This window comes from Penicillium antarcticum (genome assembly GCF_028974205.1).
Source record: "Penicillium antarcticum strain IBT 31339 chromosome Unknown utg000009l_segment0_segment0, whole genome shotgun sequence".
NCBI lineage: Eukaryota > Fungi > Ascomycota > Eurotiomycetes > Eurotiales > Aspergillaceae > Penicillium > Penicillium antarcticum.
In genome coordinates, this window is record NW_026695307.1 from 6,756,994 (window position 1) to 6,771,596 (window position 14,603).

The following is a 14,603-nucleotide window of genomic DNA, read 5'->3' on the forward strand; positions in this document are numbered from 1 at the left end:
CCCCCATTATGCCCGGTTATATGCCCAAGGGCTGAAAAATGCAGCAATCAAGCCAAAACTCCCTGTCTCATGTTCTCCACTGTCTTGACCCCGACACCCTTCAGCTGGCTCAGCTGTGCCAGACTGTTCACCTGGAACTGGGGCTGGTCTGAGATCAGTTCGCCGTTGTTTCCATCTGTTGTTGTTTGGTCCATCTCGCAGAGGCAGTCTACAAGTGCCTCTGCCTTCTTGGCTCCTACGCCTTTGAGCAACTTGATCTGGCTGACATCCCTTGAGTTGATAATGGACAGCAGATGCATTGTACGAGGGGAAATGGAGGGATCCTCGTTATCAAGGAAAACGAGATCCCCGTTCTCGCTGTGACGAGGCTTAGTTGAAGCACGTTTTTTGTGTCGCGGGCGTGCTATCTCTTCGTCACTAGAGAAACCGCCACCTGTCTGGTCCATATAATCGTCGTCATCCTCAGCATGACGTTTTCCGAGGGTCTTGGTCGGCTCCTTCTTGAGAGAAAGCATGCTACCAAGTCTGCCCTTAGGTGGGGAGGGTGCTTGCTTCTCCCAGGCTTTAGCATGAATACGCTCCTTCAAGGCAGCAATCTTGCCAGCAAGCTTCTCATTGTGTGGGAAGTGAGGTGCCGCCAGCTGGTACATTCTCAGTGCCGAGGCGTCCTCGCCGCGTGCTTGATGCTGTTTGGCCATGAGTAAGTATGACAGACCCTCGGCCCGCGCATCCTCGGTACCCTCAATACGCTGCTCTAGTTGTTCCAATCGTCGCTGCAATTGCTCATTGAGCTCACGGACCTGTGATTGTTTCGATTGTTCGCTCACAGCTCGTGACGCCAAAATCTCCTCGACCTTTTTCTCGACCATCTCTTCAATCCGGGCAGCTGATAAATCAGCATGGCGCGCAGGAGCTTGTGTGCCTAATGGTTGACGAGATGGCTTCAAGGGAAGACTTGAAGGGGCGTTGGAGAGAGATGCGCGCTTAGGTCCTTCCGGTTTCCGTAGCTGGCTAATGAGCTTGGTCTGTGGCTTGTCGGAATACACGCTGAATGCCTTCACAGGCTTGGTGTCATCTTTCTCTGCTGGTTCCTTAGCAGCAGGGGCTGGCATGTTCACATTGACAGAGGCCGTGAGTGGACGCAAAGGCTGACGCGCACTTGCCAGAGAAGGCCGAACAGCTGGTCTTGCAGGGCCCTTGAACATAGGGTCATTCTCTACTTCCCGAACCTCGATCTTCCGGGTACGGTTTGCGACGTTCAAAGAGCTGATGGTATCCAGATGGTAAGATCGAACAGGAGCGAGGTTGAGAATCATCACAGTCAAGCCGTTGTTTTGTCCCAGAGACAGAATTCTAGTCATCTTCGACTCGCGGTATGGAATGCGGTGTTGCTTCTTGTTGATAGCCTCGACACACTGCGCCAGGACGAACAGGCTCTTGTTGATACTGGCCGATTCCACCATGCGCTCCTTGTCGTTCTCGGTCCGTCGATTATCTTCGGAACCTGCAAGATCGATGGCGGAAGCAGTGCTCACGCGAGTATGTTCAGGCGAGGTAACAGTAACCTTCACGCCGAGAATTGCGTGTGATCGTGATGAGTGCGCATTGAGCTGCAAGTATTTTTTAGCAACAAAGCCAACTGCTTGTCTGTATATCAAAATCTTACCTTCGTGGCAGAAGTCGACCGATTGGTATTGGCCTGGTCATAGAGCTGCTCAAACTCCTTCAAAGTTGTACACGGCTTCTCGCTCAAGCCGCAGACCACTGTCTTTCCACCATTGTCGCGAAGGGGAAGGCCCGCCATTGTGCGCTTCTCGGGCGGTTCGAACAGATCGTACACCTTGTCGTTGTAAATCTCATAATAGCTCAGAGCAACGCGCACCGTGGTCTCTCCCTCGCTATCCTTCTCAATCTTCTTAGCGCGCCTATAGACACCACTGAGTAGTCGAGGAATCACACCCCTGTCCGCCAGGGTTTTACCGCCGCGCATTGTATGTGTTTTTCCTGTTCCAGTAACACCATATGCAAACAACGTGACGTCGAATCCGTTCATGAGGTGCTTGATTGTTGGTGCCACTGTCATTCAAGTCAATATATTGGCCTATAGTCGTCCATGGGGTCGGCATCCGACTCACCCTCGGCATCAAACAATTCCTGCTGTGAAACTTCCGCGTCGTACACCCCATTGAACTGAAAGGCGTATTCTTCGCCCTCATTCTTAGGATTGGGGATCCGCACAACATTGTCTCTATCCCTCAAAGCGGCCAATTTCTTGTCGCTCTTCTCGCCGATGCTGGAAAGACGCGATTTATCGGTGGCAGCTGATCCTGTGCGCAGGATAACATCAAGGTCTCTTTCAGATTTGAGGAGCGGGCGGACACGTGCGACGACTCGGACACTCATTGTGGCGTGGTGGTCATTCGATCCTTTGTTGATGGGCGATATAATCCAATGCAATGCAGGAAAGGACAGACGATAAAAGGGAAATCAAAAGGAGAACAATCAAATCCCCCAAAAGCAAAGAAACGAAACTACCTACTTGTCGACGGATAATGCAGAACTTGAGGTTGGGGAACGTGTGGAGGAGTTCTCTTGTGGTGTGTGTTGTTGGCAGGGCAACCATTGGTTTCTTCCTTGATGGGCATTCTGGAGTACCACCTCACGTCTATAGCCTCCTTCTACTTATGAATCAGTTGGGCCTCATGACAGCTAACAGCAAATAACCAATAATTCAAATGTGGTTAGTAAATCGCCCAAGTATCGTTCCAATCCGTGCGTAGAGCGTTCACGGACCAATTCTACTACAAGTCACCTTTATATACCTTTGTATCCTCAATATTGTATATATATACCTCGTGTCCTCTGATTGGTGTTTGAATAGTGTATGATTCTCGCTGTTTGAAAATTGTGGTGACCTGTTGTGGCATGTAGAAGCGTAGTTATGAAGTTAGCCAACTGAAATTGGGCTTGAATATATATCAATAAACCAATATGTTGTTTTGGTCCTACTTCGTTCCTCCAAGGCAAAAATACAAGACAAACATAGAAACAAACACCAATCAACCTAATGACTTTTCCTGCAAGATATACATGGATGTATATTATATGTTATACCTCAATATGATACCAGGTAGCCGGATGTTGTAACCATGCGATACTGAGGTCAAGCTCTCTCAATTTGACCGACTACTGGCAACCAGCCCCTGCGATATCATGATTCATCAATTGTATGTACTAAATTTCTATCTGCTTTATATCAATTGAAGTATAGAATTGTGCAGTTAACCCCTCGTCACATGGTATCTGGCCTCTGATTGGCTGGGGCAACGCAACCTAAAGGCCACCGTAGACCATCACCGCCTCTCCCACACTCCCTTGGCTTCTTTTGGTGAGCCTCTTGTCACGTACTTTCTTATCCCTGATTTGTTGGTACAGCTTTCCCTGTGCGTAAGCTATTCTCTTCCCCAGTGTTGTTTGGCCGACCAGAAACTGATTGTGGGGGCCCAGGAGCTGTAACCACCTCCTATCAACACCCCGAGTCCGTGCCGGGTGCGATCTCTCCTTCTCCCAAAACTTCCAGTCTAACTTCACACACCCTACCCGACCTCTATGGCAGCACCACAAGGGGGTTACCCTCCCCAGGAAGGGTATGGCCAGCCCGCCTACGGTACCCCGGAACCGACACAGTCCCCCGTCCATGCGCAAGGTGCGCCTCCACCAGCAGCTGGTGGAAAGAAGAAGAGAGCCTACGCCGGTGAAGCCTTTGACTTCGGTTCGGGAGCCAATGCCGCGCTTGGTGGACAGCCCACAGCTGGGGGTGCCTACGGAGCTTACCCCCAACAGCCACAGGCCGCAGGATACCAGCAACCCGCCTACGGTGCGGACCCCAGCCAGATGCAGGCCGCGGCTCCAGCATACGGTTCGCCTGCTGTTCCTGATGTCTCGCAGATGACACAGCAGTTCGGCGCAATGGGCATGGTAGAGCCGCACCACATGCCACCCCCGCAACCCGTGGCCCAAGCCCCTATGCGCCCTCAAGTCCAGCTCAACCAGCTCTACCCAACAGATCTTCGCTCTCAGCCTTTCAATGTTGCTGAATTGGACTACCCCCCTCCACCAATTATCTTGCCCCCGGGAGTATGTGATATACCATGTGCAAACGATCGAGATGCTGACAATTGACAGACTAGTGTTTACCCGTCTCCCGAGGCTAACTGCCCTACGAAATATATGCGCTCCACACTGAACGCAGTGCCAACAACTAATTCGCTCCTGAAGAAATCCAAGTTGCCCTTCGCTCTCGTCATCCAACCTTACGCTTCTCTTCACGATGCCGAGGACCCCATTCCTGTGATTCCCGACCAAGTGATCTCACGATGCCGTCGCTGCCGTTCCTACATCAACCCCTTCGTTACCTTCCTCGACCATGGCCACCGCTGGCGTTGTAACATGTGTAACCTGACAAACGATGTGCCCCAGGCCTTCGATTGGGATTCTACATTGCAGAAGCCTGCCGATCGTGCTCTGCGCCCCGACCTCAACCACAGCATGGTGGAATTTGTTGCGCCGCAAGAGTATATGGTCCGCCCACCGCAGCCTCTCGTCTACCTTTTCCTGATCGATGTGAGCTATTCAGCTGTGACCAACGGTCTTTTGGCAACCACGGCACGCACTATCAAGGAGAGTCTCGACCGCATTCCCAACGCAGACCGGCGGACACGTCTCGGTTTCATTGCAGTAGACTCGAGCTTGCACTACTTCAGCATCCCCCGGGACAACTCAGAGACTTCGGACCCCCGAATGTTGGTTGTCAGTGACTTGGACGAGCCTTTCCTCCCAATCCCTGGTGATCTCCTGGTGACACTCAGTGAATGCCGGGACAACATCGACGTCTTCCTTGACAAGCTGCAAGAAATGTTCCAGAACACCCAGAACAATAGCTGCGCCATGGGCTCGGCCTTGCGCGCCGGTTATAAGCTGATCTCCCCTGTTGGAGGAAAGATGACCGTTTTGAGTGCGTCATTGCCTAACATCGGCCATGGAGCACTCACCATGAGAGAAGATAAGAAGGTGCTGGGCACCAGTAAAGAGTCGGGTCTGCTTCAGACAGGAAACTCCTTCTACAAGAGCTTCGCAGTCGAATGCTCCAAGGCACAGGTTTCCGTGGACATGTTCCTCTTCTCATCTCAATACCAGGATGTGGCATCTCTGAGCAACTTGCCCCGCTACACTGGCGGTCAAACCTACTTCTACCCTGGCTGGAGCGGTGCACGGACGGAGGATGCCATGAAGTTCTACCGTGAATTCTCCGATTACCTGTCTTCAGAGATCGGCTTGGAGGCTGTTCTCCGTGTGCGTGCTACCACTGGTCTCCGCATGAGCACCTTCTACGGTAACTTCTTCAACCGCAGCTCAGATCTCTGTGCCTTCCCTGCCTTCCCTCGTGACCAGGCCTACGTGGTCGAGGTGGCCATTGACGAGACTGTCACAAAGCCGGTTGTCTGCATGCAGGCAGCTGTCCTCCACACTACCTGCAACGGTGAACGTCGTATCCGTGTGTTGACCCTCGCGCTGCCCACTACCACCAACCTGGCAGATATCTATGCCTCTGCCGACCAGCAGGCTATCGCTACATTCTTCAGTCACAAGGCCGTCGAGCGCACATTGAGCAGTGGCCTCGAGCCCGCTCGTGAAGCTCTCCAAGCTAAGATGGTAGAGCTCTTGCAGACATACCGCAAGGAGCTCGCCGGTGGCAGCGTCAGCGGTGGTGGCCTTCAGTTCCCTGCCAACATGAGAGCATTGCCTGTCCTGTTCCTTGCCATGATGAAGAACGTGAGTGTTTCGATCCCTCCAGTTGCAATCCTCTATTGACATTTTCTTTCTAGCTTGGTCTTCGCAAGTCCGCCCAAATCCCAACAGATATGCGCTCTGCCGCACTCTGTCTCCTGTCAACCTTGCCTTTGCCGCTCCTCATTCAATACATCTACCCTCGGATGTACTCTCTCCATGACATGCCCGACAACGCTGGTGTGCCCGACGAGCAGACTGGCCAGATCGTCCTCCCCCCTGCCGTCAACCTTTCCTCCGGCCGCATCGTCCCCTACGGCCTGTACCTCATCGACGATGGCCAAACCCAGTTCCTCTGGGTTGGCCGTGACGCCGTGCCCCAGCTCGTCGAGGACGTCTTCGGTGTGCCCGACAAGACGCAGGTTATGGTGGGCAAGCAGATCCTCCCCGACCTGGAGAACGAGTTCAACCAGCGCGTGCGGGCTGTCGTGGAGAAGAGCCGGGATCACCGGGCCAAGGGCGTCGGCAGCATGATCGTGCCACACCTGTACGTGGTGCGGGAAGACGGCGAGCCGGGCCTGCGCCTCTGGGCCCTGACCATGTTGGTCGAGGACCGTGCCGACCAGAGCGTCAGCCTGGACCAGTGGATGGGTACATTGCAGGAGAAGGTTTGAGTCCTCTGCTCTGGCGGTGTCAGCCAGCACTGACGATGACATCAGGTCGTGCAGTAATGTTCGCTGAATGCTCGCTGTCCGTGTACCATCACCTCGGGAAAATTGAGTGGCATGTTTGGATTTATCTAGTAGATGGTGGGGATATAGCCTGCTGTACTCGCTCTGGTATTACCTCAGAGCCAATGAGTTTTTACGAGTCTGAATATCTATCAGTGTGTATATCCGTCGTACTTGTATCCGTAGTCTCCATAACAGTGGAGATAATACCTCTTTCAGCCTCTCACAGTCTACTCCATAATCTTGAAAATGGAAAATAGCCATATTATGGCCAGTGTGACCGAGTGGTTTAAGGTGCCAGATTTAAGATTCTTCAAAAGAATAAAACCCTGGTGGGGCAACCCGCGCGAGTTCGAACCTCGTCGCTGGCATTTTTTTTATGTTTGCCCATAGAAATGTCATTCAACTCTAACTTGGTCCTTCGCCCCTATCCGTAACCTAGACTGTTTTACCTGAATCTTAGTGTCTCCGGGTGGCTCTCAATAGTGCCTCCAATCCAATCAGTGGGGCTCCCCTTGAGACTAGTGAAACCACCCTCCTCTCCAATCAGAATAACACTGCCAAAGTTGTGATTGTGACAAGTTTCGTCTCCCACGCAGTAGCGCCCTGACACCGGGCCAAGTGTGATGCGACAGGAAGACTTTGGCGCTGTGGCGGGGGTTACCTGCAGGCTACCTGGATTTGGGTCTGAATGGCCGGGTCGGTCAGGTACCCCTCAAGTACCCCTCAGGTGGGGAGAGGTGACCCAAGGTTCAGGGGGATACCATCAACTTAGATCTATCTTTCGTTCTTTGAATAGCTTCTCTTCTCTCGCATCTCCCATTTCTATTCCCTACACTCCCCCTAACTAGTACTCTTCTGGTTAATTCCAAATTGTCTTAGCCTCCACAGCTATTGCCCCACTATCTCTCGTAAGTTGTTTCTCCAGCTTCACTTCCTTTCTTCTCTCTCCTGCCTCGCACCCTGTAAGGGATCCGCACTCCGCTTTGAAGCATCTTGGCTGGACCTCACTAACCATGCCACATTTCTAGACCGAGCTTCCCGTGCATCTGGACATCACCGGTATCTGCCTCACCTTCTCTCGACACCAGCCTAAAGTGTGAGCGTCAATTCACTTGCGCAAACGAATGTAAGACTTGTCTCTCGGTTCTTTGTGCGATAGCTGCGCTTGCGCTACCGAGCTCGGGACTGTTCGCCATTGCCTGGATTTCTTTGCGACTGCCCAGTCCGTGTGCGCGTTCACCGTGTTTTTCTTCCCGGTCCCGGTCGTTTGCCCACGGATTGTTGATGTTCCCCTCGATTCCCGTGGATGTGCCGTCAAGACCTTGAAGCTAATACCTCAACGCCTCAGCCTCACTACGATCCAGTCGATATGGGTCAGCAGAACCCTCCCGCGGGAGGATCTCGAAAGATCTCCTTCAATGTATCCGATCAATATGAAATCCAAGATGTTATCGGCGAAGGCGCCTATGGAGTTGTGTGGTAAGTCGTGCGAGTCTCTCCACAGAGCTCCTCTGACATATTCAGCTCTGCCATTCACAAGCCCTCGGGTCAGAAGGTCGCTATCAAGAAGATCACACCATTCGACCACTCCATGTTCTGTCTGCGAACCCTCCGTGAGATGAAGCTGCTGCGATACTTTAACCACGAAAACATTATCTCGATCCTGGATATCCAACGACCCCGCAACTACGAGGGATTCAACGAAGTTTATCTGATCCAAGTACGTCGGGAGTGATCAAGATCAGATACATGCATAAGATTGGGTACTAATCATAACTGCAGGAGCTGATGGAAACTGATATGCATCGCGTTATTCGTACACAAGATCTCTCCGACGACCACTGCCAATACTTCATCTACCAGACCCTGCGAGCGCTCAAGGCTATGCACTCCGCCAACGTCCTCCACCGAGACCTCAAGCCCTCCAACCTCCTGCTCAACGCCAACTGCGATTTGAAAGTCTGCGACTTCGGTCTAGCACGTTCGGCCGCTTCCACCGACGACAACTCCGGATTCATGACAGAATATGTGGCTACGCGCTGGTACCGTGCGCCCGAAATCATGTTGACATTCAAGGAATACACCAAAGCCATTGATGTGTGGAGTGTCGGCTGTATATTGGCCGAGATGCTGAGCGGGAAGCCTCTATTCCCTGGCAAGGATTGTATGTTCAACTGGCCCAGATGTGAAAGCATAACTAACGTCTCCAGATCACCACCAGTTGACCCTCATCCTGGACGTCCTCGGCACACCCACTATGGAAGACTACTACGGCATCAAATCGCGCCGTGCCCGTGAATACATCCGCTCCCTCCCCTTTAAGAAGAAGATCCCCTTCCGCGCCCTCTTCCCCAAGAGCAACGACCTGGCTCTCGACCTGCTCGAGAAGCTACTCGCTTTCAACCCCGCCAAGCGTATCTCCGTCGAAGATGCCCTGCGCCACCCGTACCTCGAGCCATACCACGATCCCGATGATGAGCCAACTGCGCCGCCTATCCCCGATGGATTCTTTGATTTCGACAAGAACAAGGATGCATTGAGCAAGGAGCAGTTGAAGGGCGGGTCTCCCTTATCCATAATCTTTCCTGCATATACTGACGACCTATATAGTTCTGATCTACGAGGAAATCATGCGATAAATTCGAATCTTCAAAGATCGAGAATGTCGGAGTCGATTCTATTTTATTCTGCACGCACTTGAACTTGGACAGCGTGTGATTTATCATGTTAGAGGTAGCAGGACCACTCCAAATATGATTCTTCAATACTCCCCACGTGCAGCGTAAGGGTATCCTTTTCATACAGGTTAGGCTAAAGGGACATCTTATAGATTGATTGGTTGTTCTACAGTTCTCTGCATATATACAAATCTCTAATCTCCCTCACAGTTCACTCATAAACCTCTCAATCCCCTCGGCAACACCCTCGGGACTAGGCTTCGGCGCACAAACATGCGCCTCGAACCCGAATGCCTGTCGTAGATGATCCCGCGTCGTAGGTCCAATCGTAGCAACAAAGACCCGTCGTCCAGTCTTGCTCTCTACACCAACCCCAGATGAAGACCCAGAGATAGATTCAGAAGAAGAAAAGGGCCCCAAGCCCAGAACCCGCAACATAGCCTCACACCCCGTCGGCGAAAACACAACCACCCAAACCACAGCCTCCCTCTTCACAACCTCCACCCCAACATCCGAATCTTGATCCCGAATCCGCCGTAAACACTCCCCCAAATTACCCTCAAAAGAATCCATCACACCCGTTTCATACACGACCAATTCCTCAACCCCAATTTGACCCATCCCAAGGTCAGGATTCATCAGTGTTTTCGGAATAATATCACGTCGAACTTCACCGACGAGGAAGAGCAGTGCTGGCTTGGTACCCGAGGTAGATGTGGAAGGGTATAATCCATTATAATGCTCCAGAATCATATGTGCGAGAACCTCGCCTGTCCCGGCGTCTGCGCCGTAGATCGTTGCGTGCGGTAGGTGTTTGTTTCGGAGGGTTGTTAGGCTCCGGGCTGTTGCTGGTCCGACTGTGTAGAGGAGGAGTGGGGGTTCATTTGTGGATTGGGTCGCAATGTTGAGTGGTACTGAAGTTATTGTTAGTTTACATCCTGTGCTTGTATGGGAGTTGAGTTGGGGTATGGGGTAGTCCTACCATCTTTCTCATCTTCAATCATCTTCGCGAATCCTTCTACGGCGCGCTGGCTGGTAAAGATGAGACCGCCGTATTTTCGGGTCTTGTTTTCATTGCCATAGCCATATCCGTTGCCATTGGGTTCGCCATTGGGGGAGGGATTCCCAAAAGCACCGGAAACGAACAAGTCCCGTACTTTATTCAAGTTCTCGGTGTGGAAGCGGTGTTCGAGGACGGGGACAAAGGTTGGATCGTAGTTTTGTGATAGGAGGTCTTGGTAGCCATCGTGAGGGGTGGATTTCGTTTTTAGCAGGAGGATTGGAGGCATGGTGGGTGTTAGAGGTGAAGGGAAGTTCGAATTTGGAGGAGTTGGATATCTTATCGGTTGCGGGGAGACTCCAAGGCTCTTGAGCTGCTGTTTTATTGGTTGTACTTTTACATTGGGATTATCTGTTGCTTTTGTATATATTGAATTGAGGCAAATCGGATTGGATACAGTCCGCCTGTCTCTATTTTTTGCAGTTTGGTCGAATGCCACTGAGAGTAGGATGGGCAACTATACTCTCACATAAGCCTTGTCAATCAGACACTACCTATGGCATTATCCCTGGGAACTTACGAGGACAATCTCACTACTCTTTCAAATTCCAAACACAAGGAAATCAGATTGAGTCTAGGAATCGGCTTATATACACATTTAAAAACACAAACTACTGATCGTCCAGCACGTGCAGGTACTTCTTCTCCTCGCGAGTCTCACGCTCCGTGGCAGGAGGGAGATCGTAGTAGGAAGCACTGCGGTAGCCCTGCAGGTAGTGGAAGGTCAGGTTGGCCAGGTCGGCAACCTCCTCCATGCCCAGGTCCTTGAAGGTCTTGGCTGTGGGGTCGATCTCCTGGTCGAGGAACTCGCGCTCCACCTCGTCGGCGGACATAGTGTGCCACCAGAGGTACTTGTTGAGGTAGTGGGCGAGGGGCTTGAGGAGGGGCTTGGGGACGTTGATGTGACGGCGCTTCTTGATGATTTCGCGGTCGACCAGCTCGGCGATCTCGGCGGTGGAGTAGTTCTTGGGGCCATAAAGCTCGAATGTTTGACCAGCGGTGGTGTCGTCGTGCAGCATGCGCTCCAGAGCGGTTCCGACGTCAATGGCCTATGTATGTTAGTTGGCGTTCAATACTGGGCTGTCGGGTGTCTTACGTGAACGGGCCAGTAGCGCTCCTGCATGTGGTTGGCAGTGAAGACGTTGCCAACTCTGGCCAGCTTGTGGAGGAGGTTATCCTCGAAACCGAACATGGGAGCGGGACGGACAATGGTGGTCTCGGGGTAAATGTTGCGGACGATCTCCTCACCCCAGGCCTGGATGAATCAGCATTGCTTGAAATTTTAGCGTTCTCATTGATCACTGACCTTGGTAGCAAAGTACTCAGAGGGCGAGTCCCGGCGGGCATTGTAGGAGGAAACGTGAACGAAACGGTCGACATCGTACTTGGCGACAGCATCCGCGATGCGCTCAACACCGTCAACGTGGACATCCTCGTAGGTAAAGTTCCTGCCATGGTCAACGCTGCTCAACGGGATGTACCAATTCACTCACTTGGTGGGGTATTGGCGGCCGACAAGGTTGTAGACAATGTCGGAGTGACGGACACTCTCCTCGATGGACTGGGTGTTGCGCAAGTCGTATTCCTACAACAGTTAGATACCTCCTTCAAAGACGAAGACAATTAATCTCACCATGAACACAACACGGCCAAGATCACCAGTGACCTTCAAGTGTCTCTTCGCCATCTCCTCACGGTAAGGAACGACGACAGTGCATCCCTGGCGAGCTGCGGGCCATCAGTCACGATCCAAATGCGATATAGCAGCCGCCACCTACCGAGCTTGTTGACAATGTAACGACCAAGGAAACCAGTAGCACCGAAGACGGTCGCAGTGTGACCTAGAAACGAGTGAGCAAAGTGCCGAGGATCAAAGTGGAAGGCTAGCTACCTCCAAGCGAGGAACTGTAGAGCGCGTTAGCAGGCAAGAACAGTGGACCCTTCAGCTTCAATTGATCACTTACCGGCCACCCTGAACCTTCACAAGAGGCTTGCCAGTGCGGGTGATGGCCACATCCTGGAGGCTGCGGCGCTGGAACTGAACCTGAACCCGAGGCGCAAAGGGCCGGGCTAGGGCAGAGTTGATGGTACGGGACTTCTGCATGGTCTCTGATGGAGTGTATCTCTCGAGACCAGCGAATTGGAGCGGAGTGTTGCCAAGAAGGGCGTGGTGATGTGCGATGGGCTTTCGCAGCGTCGAGTCGGAAGAACCGCACGGGACTATTGCGCTAGTCCTGATTCGGAATGCACCCTTTGGGGCAGTAGTAATGCAGCTTCAATATGGCTTCAATGGGCTTGAAATGGTGTATGGGGGTAATTGATGGTGTAATAATATCTTGTGTCTGTTTGATTTATGCATTTTCTCCCTGTGGTGTCCATAATGGTTCAACTCGCCGTTATGATCTGACAACCCGAGGCCTGTGATTGGATGTTCTCCAGGTTTACATACTCTCCTGTATATAAAATGGCTTGCTCTACCCACACAGCATTGATGAGATCTAATATGTATGTATACTGGAGTTCGTCTGCTTTACAGTTTTGACATCATTATTGTTGAATCTAGGCATCTTGGGTATCTGGGAGTTTCTTGTCTACAATAACATATCCATGCCAGAACACAGTACAGAGAAGCAATTTGTATATTAGCACCACCCATCTTTCTGTGAAGATTGATACTTGTTTAATATTTGGTCTCGCGAACCAAGCACTGTAGAGTACACCTCAGAACCACTGTGTGGCCCAGCCATAACCGGATTACCCATGCTACCCATCTGCATAGGACATGCGTGTCCTATACACACGCACCTCGACCCTCATATTTCCACTGCCACAGCCAGCAAAAACCGAAAAAGCACAGAATAATACTACAGAAACAACACCAGACATCACAGTATCCGGCTAACACAAAAAAACAAACGACCGCTGTGTCGCGTTGTGGTTCCAAAGATTGTAAAGAGGAGTATTGTGGGCAAACCACGGTCATCTCTGGTAAAAGGCAAGAAATGAGTTCTGAACTAGCTTGTCCCACTCCTCAGATGCGAGTCCTTTTTACTAGACATATACCCCCTACTTCCACGCTTGGTCCAGACTTTGTGTGTTGGACGGTCGATGTTCGAACGCGCCCTCCCGCGACTTATTTTATTTATTCGACCCCGCATAGCTTACCCGACCCAAGAACAGCTTGACAAGACCTGTAACTTTATACAATTCCACCTGACACATCATGGCTTCTGCTGCTTGTATCTTCTGCAAAATTATCAAGGGTATGATCATTCCATCAATCCTCTCACTGCTCCCCAGTTGGATTTGGCGTTTGCGCATTCGCGTGGCCGTGGACGAGACGTCATCGACTGAAGTCAGTGAAGCAACGGCGCTGACACTCCAGTTGTATAGGTGATATCCCCTCCTTCAAGGTCTTCGAGAGTGACAAGGTCTTTGCCTTCCTCGATATCCAGCCGCTGAGCCGTGGCCATGCGGTGCGCATTCCCCTCTCTCCCCCGCATTCAGTGTGTCCGTGGTAAAACCACTGCTGTGCTTCATCCGGGCCAGCAACTGGACTGGATAATCTCCAATGGAGTGCACAGAATAAAGACGAGGAGCATCTAGCTGACAAAGTTACAGCTCGTCATCCCCAAGTTCCACGGCGCCAAGTTGACCGATATCCCCGACGAGGACCTGCTCGAGATTCTGGTGAGTGGCACCGATCATAACTCCGGATGATGAGAAGGAAAGGATGAATGAAGAAAGAGAGATATACTTCCAAGCCCGGCTTATGATCGACGCGGGGCTGCGTTGCATCACTGGCCCAGATTGTCCCCCAAGGTCCCTGGGGTATCACCGGGACAAGAAAACGCTAACCAGATGATGTACAGCCCGTCGCGAAGAAGATTGCCAAGGCTAGCGGTGCCACTGATTTCAATATCTTGCAGAACAACGGCCGCATTGCGCACCAGGTTGTTGACCATGTATGTTGGAATCCCCGCATTGATATGTTATATAGTGCTGTGCTGACGCTTTCATTCAGGTTCACTTCCACATGGTATGTTCAATATATCAGATCACTGCTTCCTTCGTAGCTTTGAGATTGGTGTGGCTTATATACTAACGAGGCATTTAGATCCCCAAGCCCAATGAGGAGGAGGGCATGACTATTGGCTGGCCTACCCAGGCTACTGATATGGACAAGCTCAAGGCTCTCCATGAGGAGATCAAGTCCAAGATGTAAGGTAGTCTATTTGAACTTTGAGTAAAAGCCAAACGTCAAAATGGGAGCGTTATCCCAGTTCGACATAACCGTCAAGCAACAATCTAGTCAATGAACCCATTCGCAGATAACGACCCGAA

The 14,603-nt window shown here is 51.6% G+C and overlaps 6 protein-coding genes across 6 annotated transcripts; 3 read left to right on the plus strand and 3 right to left on the minus strand.

Moving 5' to 3' along the window:
- Positions 1 to 47: 47 nt before the first annotated feature.
- N7508_010900 (kinesin family protein) lies at positions 48 to 2,403 on the minus strand (the record flags this gene model as incomplete). Its single annotated transcript, XM_058468960.1, has 3 exons — positions 48 to 1,610; positions 1,667 to 2,076; positions 2,136 to 2,403. 3 exons carry the CDS (start codon positions 2,401 to 2,403, stop codon positions 48 to 50), a joined length of 2,241 nt encoding a protein of 746 aa, XP_058316806.1.
- A 1,206-nt stretch (positions 2,404 to 3,609) lies between these two features.
- Positions 3,610 to 6,518, plus strand: N7508_010901 (COPII subunit SEC24; the record flags this gene model as incomplete). Its single annotated transcript, XM_058468961.1, has 4 exons — positions 3,610 to 4,137; positions 4,186 to 5,832; positions 5,886 to 6,455; positions 6,507 to 6,518. 4 exons carry the CDS (start codon positions 3,610 to 3,612, stop codon positions 6,516 to 6,518), a joined length of 2,757 nt encoding a protein of 918 aa, XP_058316807.1.
- Positions 6,519 to 7,890: 1,372 nt separating this feature from the next.
- On the plus strand, positions 7,891 to 9,222 carry N7508_010902 (mitogen-activated protein kinase; the record flags this gene model as incomplete). Its single annotated transcript, XM_058468962.1, has 4 exons — positions 7,891 to 8,000; positions 8,046 to 8,241; positions 8,304 to 8,685; positions 8,732 to 9,222. 4 exons carry the CDS (start codon positions 7,891 to 7,893, stop codon positions 9,220 to 9,222), a joined length of 1,179 nt encoding a protein of 392 aa, XP_058316808.1.
- Positions 9,223 to 9,403: 181 nt separating this feature from the next.
- Positions 9,404 to 10,488, minus strand: N7508_010903 (uroporphyrinogen-III synthase HEM4; the record flags this gene model as incomplete). Its single annotated transcript, XM_058468963.1, has 2 exons — positions 9,404 to 10,113; positions 10,182 to 10,488. 2 exons carry the CDS (start codon positions 10,486 to 10,488, stop codon positions 9,404 to 9,406), a joined length of 1,017 nt encoding a protein of 338 aa, XP_058316809.1.
- A 382-nt stretch (positions 10,489 to 10,870) lies between these two features.
- Positions 10,871 to 12,531, minus strand: N7508_010904 (complex I NDUFA9 subunit family protein; the record flags this gene model as incomplete). Its single annotated transcript, XM_058468964.1, has 7 exons — positions 10,871 to 11,308; positions 11,356 to 11,514; positions 11,566 to 11,707; positions 11,753 to 11,844; positions 11,893 to 11,987; positions 12,038 to 12,100; positions 12,231 to 12,531. Coding segments are annotated over 7 exons (1,290 nt in total), but the record flags the coding sequence as incomplete, so codon positions are not given.
- A 951-nt stretch (positions 12,532 to 13,482) lies between these two features.
- N7508_010905 (uncharacterized protein) lies at positions 13,483 to 14,484 on the plus strand (the record flags this gene model as incomplete). Its single annotated transcript, XM_058468965.1, has 6 exons — positions 13,483 to 13,618; positions 13,653 to 13,765; positions 13,881 to 13,949; positions 14,132 to 14,224; positions 14,284 to 14,298; positions 14,377 to 14,484. The coding sequence occupies 6 exons, from the start codon at positions 13,483 to 13,485 to the stop codon at positions 14,482 to 14,484; spliced, it is 534 nt and encodes a 177-aa protein (XP_058316811.1).
- Between the last annotated feature and the right edge of the window lie 119 nt (positions 14,485 to 14,603).